Source organism: Carassius gibelio, chromosome B3, assembly GCF_023724105.1.
Source record: "Carassius gibelio isolate Cgi1373 ecotype wild population from Czech Republic chromosome B3, carGib1.2-hapl.c, whole genome shotgun sequence".
Classification (NCBI taxonomy): Eukaryota; Metazoa; Chordata; class Actinopteri; order Cypriniformes; family Cyprinidae; genus Carassius; species Carassius gibelio.
In genome coordinates, this window is record NC_068398.1 from 20482781 (window position 1) to 20494452 (window position 11672).

General features: G+C 36.6%; 1 protein-coding gene across 4 annotated transcripts; it reads right to left on the reverse strand.

Moving 5' to 3' along the window:
• On the reverse strand, window positions 1-10146 carry LOC127953828 (STE20-related kinase adapter protein alpha). 4 transcript variants are annotated; one of them, XM_052553157.1, is made up of 13 exons: window positions 9985-10146; window positions 9499-9571; window positions 9354-9411; window positions 7094-7122; window positions 4414-4516; window positions 4198-4319; window positions 2987-3095; window positions 2781-2904; window positions 2472-2643; window positions 1968-2072; window positions 1623-1876; window positions 1386-1428; window positions 1-968 (listed from the first exon to the last, which is right to left on the reverse strand). In XM_052553157.1, exons 2-13 carry the CDS (start codon window positions 9508-9510, stop codon window positions 813-815), a joined length of 1287 nt encoding a protein of 428 aa, XP_052409117.1. In that variant the 5' UTR covers window positions 9511-9571; window positions 9985-10146; the 3' UTR covers window positions 1-812. The 4 variants fall into 4 exon arrangements, with proteins under 4 accessions (XP_052409117.1, XP_052409118.1, XP_052409120.1 ...); XM_052553158.1 differs by having other exon boundaries at window positions 9499-9574; window positions 9985-10131; XM_052553160.1 differs by lacking the exon at window positions 7094-7122 and having other exon boundaries at window positions 9985-10002.
• Window positions 10147-11672: the final 1526 nt, after the last annotated feature.

The window sequence follows — 11672 nt, forward strand, 5'->3', positions numbered from 1 at the left end:
TGACTTTTGTGCAGTTGCAACATTTATTCAATTTGACCAAGAGGTAAATATGCTGAAAATACACAAACGGTCCACTGAAGTACTTCCTCCCGGTAATGCATGCCAAGAACAGAAATGAATCTCAGCAGAACTGCAGCTGATATAAAACTAATAACTACACCAGATAGCAGGCAAAAATGAAATCTTGTCCTCTAGCTTATTTCTGGTGGCATCAACATTTGTGCTGTGAGAAGAAACCTTATAGTTTAAATCCCCACAGTCCATCCATAACTTGAATAGTTAGATGTTTAGGTTGACTTTACTGACAGCTCTTTATGCTTCATTGGACAAATATACTAGGAGACATGGGAATTCAATTGTGAACCTGTTTTGCTGTAAGCTGGTAGACATTCATAGAGTGTCATTAGTTCAGGTGAAACACACAGAACAGGCTTCAGTAGCCTGAAGTGATCACCATCGTCACATGGCCAGTCAGTAAGTGTGTGTGCAGTGTGTGCCTCAGGTTTCAGTTCATGCTTCTGAATGCATTAGCAAGGCTATGGCGGCTGCTGGTTTTTCATTTCTCTTTTCATAGCCAGTCCTTGTAGTTTCAGCGATCTACACAAATCACAAAAGACAACAAGAAACATCCCAGAGTCTATTGTCACATCTTTGAAGCTCTTTGTAATGTCTATATCACATTCACATAGCACCAGCCTTCCCCTTTTCTCCCTTAAAACACGACAAAAACAATAAATTCTCATTAAGAGTCGTACAGTGCCTCCTCCCTTTCTGTCCAATCCATCGGCCCTTCATTTCTCATCTGTTTCATGTCAAAAGTCCCAGTCATCCACATCCAGCTGGCTGAGATCAGACTCCAGACTGGCCAATCCAGTGGGAGAATCCTGAGGCTGCATGCAATCTAGGCTGCTGATTGGAGAAACTGGACGCAGGAGCTCAGGAAGAGCCTCGGATGGTCTGCGCTTGATCTATGATATTATAATGTTATACAGACCACAACAATACACTGAGTCAAGTCGCATTTATTATTATAGCACTTATAATTTACAGATCAGCTTCAACTCAATAAACAGGAAAATAAATGTTAATGTTGTAAAAGCAATCATTTTTTTAAACATTCAATTTCAACAGCTATTTCATTAAATAGTTCTTTATTCATCACACCCCATTAAATATTAATGTAAGTGAACTTTACCTTGTTGTCATTATCTGGATGATCAACAAATGTTGTTCAGAACAAACAAGGAACTCACGAAACTAATCAAATATTAAAATTGTTTGTGTTGTTAGCTTAAGACAAATTATGTTTGCCTGCACTGATATCTTTGATAAACATCAGATGACATTTTGTGATTGATATTTCCTCTGAAGAAGGCAAGACTCACCTGTTTGAAGAAGGAATGTCCTATCAGAGAGCTGGCAGAGGGTCTGTGGGAAGACATGACAGCACAAAAGTATACATTAATAAGCTTTTTATGCTACAGTTAGGAGCCTGGATCACTTTCATTATAAAGTAACGAGTGGTTGGTCCATTCCTTTGTGTTCCACAAAACAATGACAATCATTTGGACAGAATTTTCAATTATTTCTTTCTAAATAAATCTAAATTGTGAGAGATTTACCTTTTCTCAGGATCTCTCTGTAGACAAAGTTTCACAAAGGCATGAAAGTGAGAACTGAATGTTCTGCTGTACGGGTTTCCTCCGGAGGAGGATGAGGGCTCTCCATTAGGGTGGCGAGCTCCACCGGCGCCGGGGCCCTCGCAGATCCCAGAGTCGGCTCCGGAGCGGGATGGTTTCATGCTCAGTTCTTCAGGTGGGATGGTGGTGGTGTCCAGCAAGCAGGGGACTGTACCATTCAACTTCTCCAACAACATCTGACACAGGCAAAGAGAACGTTTATCAAGGTAAATGTAAGATAAAAAGGAGGAAAAAAATAAAATAAATAAAAAGCAGGCGTTTCCTTACCTGTGTAGCAGGCATGTCTTTAAAGGGCACGTGTCCATTAGCTAGCTCACATGCAGTGATGCCCAAACTGTAAATGTCTGAGCGGAAGTCATATCCCTGAAGATTCTGTAGTACACATATCATATCATATCATATCATATCATATCATATCATATCATATCATATCATATCATATCATATCCAGTGTGTTAGACAGTATACAGTATTGTTTAAAAGTCTGTAAGATTTAAGAAGTCTCTCATGTTCATTAACGTTGCACTTATTTGATTAAAAACATTATTAAATATTATTAAATTTTTCTATTTGAACATATTTTAAAATGTGATTTATTCCTGCGATAACAAAGCTGAATTTTCAGCATCATTACTCCAGTCTTCAGTGTCACATGATCCTTCAGAAATCATTCTAATATGCTGAAGAAGGTGCTCAAGAAACACTTTATTATACACAGTTCTAGTTTTTTTCTAGTTTTTTTTCTAGTTGGGAGGCATATATTAATCGTACCTGCTGCAGAACCTCTGGACTGAGCCACGGTAGTACTTTAACACTGTACGGGGGGAAATCGTGTACAACTCGTGCTCTCTGACCGTGCCGGATCAAGCTGAAGATACTCCTGAGACCGGACAGATACACCTGTCCATCGGCTGAAATCAGGACGTGGCTTGCCTTCACACTACTATAGACACATATTGAGATGATCAATCATCTACATTACAGACATCAGGCTGGCAGTCTGGAGAGGTTATTGATTTATTAAACTGTTTGACTAATAAGAAGAACTAATCATAATGTGTCATCATATGTGTTCCTCACCGGTGAACGTAGCCCATCTGATGTATGTACTCCAGTGCTCTCAGCACTCCCAGCAGGATGTAGGCTATCGTCTGCTCACTCAAACCATCAGTAAAATGTGTACTGATCAAGTCTCGTGCAGATCCTGATGAAAAAGAGAAACACATATGAATGGTAAGCAAAACACGGCGGTCTAGACTTGACTGATGCAGAACATCTCCGCTAACCGTAGGCCATGAAGGGTGTGATCACCCACAGCTCGTTCTCAGCGATGAAGACGCTCTTGTACGGAAGGATACAGGGGTGGTGGAACAGCTTAGACACATGGAGCTCTCCCTTCAGAAAAAAAACACCAAAACTGGTTGCAATGCATATGTGACAACATGCATGACTAAAGAACTAGTTAAGTATTTGTTCTGATTCTGCACCAATACACTTAACCTCTCAAAACACAAATTGGATTACACTTTCACACTGAATCAGTGTTATTATTGTTAACTAAATCTATTTCTTAACTTAACTATTTCAAATTGTTTTTGTTAACTGAAATACAAATAAAACACAACAAAATATAAATATTAGTTGCAAAATGAAAATTCGAAATGTTGCCTTGGAATTCAAATAAATAAGTTAAAGTAAGTAAAATTGCTAAAAATGAAATCAAAATAAATTATATTTAAACACATTTATATTAAAACCACTAAAAAAGCCAAAAATGAAAAAAAAAAAAAAAATGGAAGCTGAAAATATAAAAATACAAGCTAATTAAAATGCTAAAATAGTATAATATGCTAGTGTATATAAACAATACTAAATAACAGTAATTTTATTGTACTAAATCCCTCTCTCTATATATAATGATCTTATTAATGTATATTGCCTGTTTCAGTTGTGTCTCAAACCTTTATATTTTTAATACCGTATTTTCCAGACTATAAGTCACACTTTTTTTCATAGTTTGGCTGGTCCTGCGACTTATAGTCAGGTGCGACTTATTTATCTAAATTAATTTGACATGATCCGAGAGAAATGTACCAAGAGAAAACATTACCGTCTCCAGCCGCGAGATGGCGCTATGCAGCTCAGTGCTCCTGTAGTCTAGACTGAAGACATAGAGCGCCCTCTCGTGGCTGTAGACGGTAATGTTTTCTCTTGGTTCTTGGTTCTAAATGAATGCGACTTATAGTCCAGTGCGACTTATATACGTTTTTTTCCTCATCATGACGTATTTTTGGACTGATGCGACTTATACTCAGATGCGACTTATAGCCCGAAAAATATGGTATATTAACTATTATAATTATTTGAATTATTCTGGTAAATATAATAAAAATAAATAAAATGACAAAATTGTAAATATATAATAAAATGCCATTTTAATATGAATGGTCCATCTCCGATAAATGGTGAGAGAAGGCCTGCTGTGACCGTTACTGACCTGTACGTAACTGACCATGTCATTGGTGCAGGAATCCAGGTCAATGCGGCGGATGGCCACATACTCCCCTGTGGGTTTATACCTGGCCAGATTCACGGTCATCAAGTCCTCCAAACCTCGACCTTCACAAGCAGAGACAGACACAGATCACCATCAGCTGGAGGAGTCACAGACGCTCCTCACAGAGATCTAGAGCTGTTCTAGTGCTGGCCTCACCGATGACCGCACGCAGCTCATAGGCGCTGTTGTCTCGGAGGAAGCTTCCCATGGTGTCTCTGTGTGGGAGAGGGCTCAGAGACTCTTGACTGTCCTCATGGGCCTAAGCCAAAGAACAGAGTCATTAGTCAAAATGACCACAACTGCATCTCAATCCACTTCCTGATGTCAGAGAGTAGATTTTAAATTTAAACTCAGGCATTACAATGGGTCGGAATCTACCAAATGGTGAACGTGATTTCACCAAGTACGACATGTTCCTGGATAAACATCCTTGTTGATCCTGGAACAACATTCCAATCAACCAATCAGAATCGAGATATAACTTTTCAAAAACATCTGTTTTAGGCATACAATCAGAGTTAGGTGCTTCTAAACCCTTGTTAATCAGCTATCATTTACAACTGATTTTAGGAATAAATTATAGGTAAGGTTAGGTTTAGGGGTGGGGATTGGGTTAAGTCTATATTTTTGGACAATAATGTTGATCCAGGAACATCAAAAGTCATCAAAAGATGTTGATCCAGGAACATGTGTTGCTTGGCAAAATCACAGCGACCCTACCAAATACTGAGACACTAGGGAGCAGATTGGAACACAATTAAAACCTTTTAACATACTTCAATTATTAGTTTGTGGATTCTGTAATTTGTGAAAAGGTGCATTTGTGAAAGTGGTTTGTGGGTACAGTGAGCCAAAAAAGTATTTCAACACTTAATTCACACTTACAAACGTATGCAATGACCAAATTTCATCTAAAAGTTATGTGGTTATTCACCTTTCCAAGCAAAACACTTCATTAAAAGAAGCTTGTTAGTTTCTAAGATTAAACAATAGATAAACTGTGCAAAATTTAGACGAAGCATACTTGGACAGTTTTCTAGTGGTCAGACATTAGTAGAATGTGATGAATTATCTGATCTATGATGAACTACACTACTGTTCAAAAGGGCCACAAAAAAAGGAAAAAAAGAAATGAATAGTTTTTTATCAAGGATGCATTTACATTGATCAACAGTGACATTAAAGAGCTTTATAATTTTACAAAATATATTTTTTTTGTAAATAAATGCTGAAAATTCTGCTTTGCTATCAGTTTTAAGATAAAATAAAAATAAGTATAATTTTCCACAATAATACTCTTTTTTTTCCTCTTTTGATCAAATAAATGCTTTTGATATTTTCTTTCTAATGCACATATTTTAAGCATAACGTGAGTGTCCAAATACTTTTTGACTCACTGTACATAGATATCGTAGGGAGTTACAATATAGTGAAACATAAATGTTACTGTGTTTGTGGCAGTATTGATGTCACTATGCAGTGTTCGGGTAGCATACATTTTAAATGCATGTTAGCTTTCCTTCAAATGCATCATAGTATTTTGGGATATCAACCAAATATACTACGACCATCAATGTCAGTTTGAGTGAATTAGGAAACATTTCAAGATTACACACACGTACAAATCACAGACACTGATGCCACTGTTGTGATAACAGCACAAACCAACCTGGTTTTGAAGAGGGGAAGGGTTTTTATAGCGCATACACTGATAAATCCCAGCCATTGCAAAGCTCTTCAGAGAATCATACAGATCAAGCACTGAGGATCGGCAGATTATGGCTAATTAAAGATTTCGTCCAACTGTTCTGAGACTCAGTACGAGACCAAGAAGTCGAAACCGGCAGCAGGAATGCCTTCACAAAACTGCGTATTTGCAAAAGTGTGTTATAAGCATCAAATAAACTACAATTCACTGTGTTGCATTTGGTTATAGATATGCATGATCCCATAAACTTAAAAAAAAAAAAAAAATAATATATATATATATATATATATATATATATATATATATATATATATATATATATATATATATATATATATATATATATATATATATATATATATATATATTATTATTTTTTTTTAGATCAACGCATCCATTCCCTCTGCCAATTAACTTACAGGTAAGAATATTAATTCCTCACACATACGATGAGAGCATCTGTCAGTGGAGATCATGCAGGTCTGTGGCAATTCATAAACCACATCATTTTATGCCCTTTATAATGTAGGCAGAACTACTTCAGTGAGCCGTGCAGCAAGCCCAGGCTTTGACAGGAGGACTCCATGTGTTGCATTAACACCGTGAGCAACTGTAGGTGACCAATGACAACATCACCTTTATTCCTGGTGTTGGTTTGTTCTTTTTGACATCTCTTATGAGGCAATTTCATAAGAGAGATGTCCTAATATTGCATCAATGACGGGTAGTGCAGAATTAATCTCACTCGTCTGCATATCTCTTGTACCCGCTCTTTAAAATTAATATTTCTTTCAGGCTTAATACTTAATTATGATACAAGTATTACATTACTGAGAAACTGAACCCGAAGTTTTCATTTCCCTTTGGTTTATCAAGCACAATAATAAAGCACTGTACCCGGAGAGTTTTATGAGACCTAACGCATGCAGGCAAACACAGGGCCACAAGGGATGTATACATCCGAGCACACACACACAAACCATTGAGCTTATGTTTTCACACGCACACACCATCTCAAATGCTCGCTCTCTCTCTCACACACACACACACACACACACACACACACACACCTATCACACACCCACACCAACAGGTGGATGGAAAAGCTGGAAGATATTCGGCACTTACTTTCCTTAGTGGGCTTGCCTGAGCTTGCTCTGGCGTAGAGAAATGACGTAAATGACGCAAAAGACACACATACAGACAAACAATCTGCCTTTAAAGTGGTTCTCACAAATGTAACAAATAGATACTTTGTATAAAATACAAATATATATATCGTTGATACACATTTATAATTGTATTTTCTGTTCCCTTAGTCAAAATTTATTTCATGCATATTATAATCTATATCATGGCATACTGCATATACTAAATGATAAAAATCATTTGAGCAAGAAGAAATTGTATTTATATTAATTGAGCATTCAATTCAACAACAAAATGACAAGCCATCAGAAAAAAAGGTTTTTTTCATTTACATTTACTTAATTATTGAACATAAACTTGGATATCAACTCTTGACTGAGCTGACTCATTGCCATGGAACACATGACAGCCAATAGCAAACATAAATTAGCATCACTATAGCAGACATGGAGCAGTGATTATGGACAACAGCAAAATGAGTGAAAGCAGATATACCAAAAAACAAGTTGCAACACCTAAAAAAATAAATCCCTTAATGCATTATACACCATCTTAGACAGAGGAACCATTAAAACCTTATTGATATTAGGAAATATGTAACACTCAGACTATCATGATACTGGCTATACACTTAAAAAAATAAAATAATAATAAATATAATAATAATAATAATAATAATAATAATAATAATATTATATATATATATATGCCAAAACTACATGGCATTAAATTAGAACAAGACATATGTCAGCAAGATCATGCAAACTAGAGAATTGCACAAAACAATGCTTTTCATATTTACATGCAAGTTTGCACGACTGCAGTTTACATGGGATCAGTAAGATTTTTTTTTTTTACGTTTTTGAACAAAGTCTCTTATACTTGTCAAGGTTGCATTTATTTAATCAAAAATACAGTAAGAAAAGTTATATTGTTAAATATGATTACAATTTAGAATAGACTAACTTTTTTCAATTGAAATATAATCTAAAAAAATAATTCTGTGTTGGCAAAGTTTTCAGTAGTAAATACTCTACAGGGTCAAGTGATCCTTCAGAAATCATTTTAATATGCTTCCAATACTTGTTGCTTAAAAAACATTTCTTAATATCAATGTTGAAAACAGTTGTGCTTAATATTTTGTGGAACCCTTGATGCCTTTTAAAGATTATTTGATGGACAAGGTTCAAAAGAACAGCATTTACTGAAATATACATTAATGTCCTTAAAATCAATTTACTGCACATTTACTTGCTGAATACAAGTATTAATTTCTTTACTTCAAAAGAAGAATAAATCTTACTAACCCCACACTTTTGAACAGCAGTGTTCAATATTGACTAATATATTGCAACTCAATAGGTTAAAAAATCTGGATTAAATAAATACTGATGCACACCAAATACTATCCAAAAGAACTGGCATCAAAAGCTATCACATTTGATATCTGGATTTCCCTGTAAACTAGTATAAGTAAAATCCCACAATCCACAAATACATGCGGTATTATTCTAATATACAGATTTCAGCAGATTTTCATACAGCTTCAGCAGTGTTAGACCTGCCCTACAGATCAGTCCACCCCTTGTTAGGCTGCAGTGACTCAGCTGTCAGTCCACCACAGAAGCAATCCATCAACACCTAGCAATAACACTACATCACAGCCAGCCTTACATACAGATACACCACCACAGGAAGAGATGAAAGCCTCACAGACACAAGGACACACAGACTCTGCTGTCACCGCCATCATTAGTCACAAACGCTGCACTTTTATTAAAGAGCAGTGTCACCCCACACACCGCAGAACACATTTACGACAAAAACTCAAAGAGACTGACTGACAATATTAAATTCACAAAACCTTTCATAAAGCACACGCAAAACAAATAGCGAACCAAAAGCAGCATTTTTGCTTTTGCAAAAGTACTGATTGGTTGTGATCATGGGTAATCTGCATGTGTAGAGCTACTCTTTTGTTATAGGCCTGCAAAGCTGACTATGAGGGGGATTTGTGTCCAGAAAATGTGTATTATTCCATTTGACAAGTTCAAGATAGGCCAATTGTTGCTTTAAATTTTGCAGAGGAATCTTTAAATATGAGTGTGTAATAGAAACCAAATGTTCCTGGTTTTCCCCTTCACATTCACCTGGATAATGTGGGATAAAGCTCGGGTGAGGTTTGCTGATAAAGGTACGAGAAGCACAGTGACATGAGACGCTGCAAGACTGAACTCACCTCCAAATAACTCCAGATCCCTCAGGCTTTCCACACTGAGTTTCTCTGACACCCAGCGCTGAGAGAAAGTGAGAAAACATGGTGATTTAATGTACATGCAAATTAAAAAAATCAGTCACTTTGACAACCAATCAAGTTCACTCACCAAAAAAGACATGGATCCTGGAGATGGTGATGACAGGTAGCAATACTTTCCCAAACAAATAAAGAGTACAAATCTACTAAGAAAAAATAAATAAAAATAATAAGATACATGACACTAGAAGCAAAAAACAACTTATTTTTTTCTGCCCTGATACTGTATGAATTCTTCAATACCATAGTTTTCAGCAGACACCTACACAGAACAGTGCTCGGATATAAAAGAGATTGTCTGTATAACTGCATACGTTTGTAAATAAAACATAACACCTTGGCTTTGCTCGTTTAGTGTGCAGCATTAAAGACGTGCATTTACTAATACAACACAGATATTTTTTTAATAAGCAGTTATTATTGTACAAACAAATGTGGCATTCCAGGTACCTTTTAGTTAGCCACGGAGCGACATGATTAGCTCTCAATTATGATAAACAGAGCACAGAGCCCCAGTGTGCTTGTGTAAGTTATACAATATAAATGTTGAACTTACCCTGTGCTAATAAATTGTATGGGTCTCACTTTTCTATATCGTCAAATTTCCAGCTATCATCAAGACTGCAGGACGTAACGCATTTCTTCTTCTCGTCTCGCAGTGGGCTGGCTCGAGTCAGGGAACGACGCGGCGTCCTCGTGCTCCTATTGGACCAAAGGTTGGAAGCGTGTCTTCTCATTGGTCTAAACTCGTGAGCGAATAAAATAGTTTGTGTTCTGTGTTGCCATATCTTCTTACTCCTATCGCTTATAAACATGAGCCTTTGCAGGTTGCGTTTAGAATGTCAAACGCAGGGGCGTCGCACCCGTGGGGGATGTGGGGGTTTTAACACCCACACTTTTCCCGGTGAGAGGGTTCGACACCCGCACATTTTCTGCAGTTTTTCCGCAGTTTTGCACAAACGCTTTACTACAGTCGTTCCTCCGTTTCTCTGACCACTCTGTGTCTGCGCTCGCCACGGCTGCCTCCTCCCCCCTCCCTCTCAAACTTGACACCGGCTTTGAGTGTGATCGGCTGATGATTGGCTGTTCTGCCTTAAGTCCCGCCTCTCTTGGTGTTATCGGTCAGCTCGTGCTGAGGAGGCGGGAACTTAGGGTTATTTACATCTCCCTTTTCCAGGTACTTTGAGTGTTTATGCTTTAGAGGTTTTTAAATAAGCTTGATATGTGTTTGGGAAGATGTTCTTTTAATCGTTTTGTTGACATGTCGAGTGTTTTCGGTATTATATTTCGTGTTTTTGACTAATGCTAATTGCTATTATTGGGATATTGTTTGCATACCTGTTGAAGAACTATGAAATTAAAGTGTATATTATTTTAATGTTTAAAAACAGTAAATTGTTACATTATTTATACCACCAGAAAAAATATTTGTGTGGGCGTTTTTTTCTCTCCTTTTCTGATTTTGCGTTTTTTTTCTCCCCTTTTCTGATTTTTTTTTTCTTTTTTTTTTTTTTTATGTAGGATTATTTTTTTCCCAGCCAAACGCTGCAAGCCGGAAATTCCGCACAGTGCCAGAGAACTTTAAGCCCTGCATTTTGTACCCCTCTGTCAATGTGTTCATCATTTTTGTTTATAAACAAACCACATCCATCCCACACTTTTGAAAAGCTTGCTACGCCCCTGGTCAAACGTACCACCATTTGGCATGGTCAAAACAAAGACGGATTTATTATTACATTTTGCCGATATTTATTATTAGTAGTAGTATCATTATTTGCTATAATTAAAACATTATTATAAAACGGATATTGATTCTGATTTGTCTGATTTCTGTTGTTTGTTCTAAATTAAACATTACACATTTGTTTACTTCTGTGTGTTGCTTCCATCAAGAAACTACATTGCTTGATGGAAGAATAACGTACCGTTTATATTTAAAGCACTACACTTTATTTGCTCTGTTTTATTCTGTGAAACCTTCATACGTATGTGGAATAACAAGCCCCGTGAAGCTGTGGTTTACAGCGAATTTATAACAGCTAAGGGGGTTCTTGGGGTTTATTGCTTTAATTTTTAATTTATTATTATTATTATGATTATTATTATTCCAACAGTTCTTTTTAATCAGTGGCTACTGTATATTTTTCATGCAGATCAAAGAAAGTTCCTGACTTCTGACAAAGATTTCTATTATTTAAAATATTAAACTAAGGAGGAGATTAATTCAAAACTGAAACAAAACAT

Bases quoted from the DNA above. Each gene is read 5' to 3' on its own strand.
- LOC127953828 (XM_052553157.1), bottom strand. The intron at 2,073-2,471 runs GTACGATTAATA...TGTGTACTACAG, and splicing joins GTCCAGAGGTTCTGCAGCAG to AATCTTCAGGGATATGACTT. The intron at 1,429-1,622 runs GTAAATCTCTCA...GTCTTCCCACAG, and splicing joins CAGAGAGATCCTGAGAAAAG to ACCCTCTGCCAGCTCTCTGA.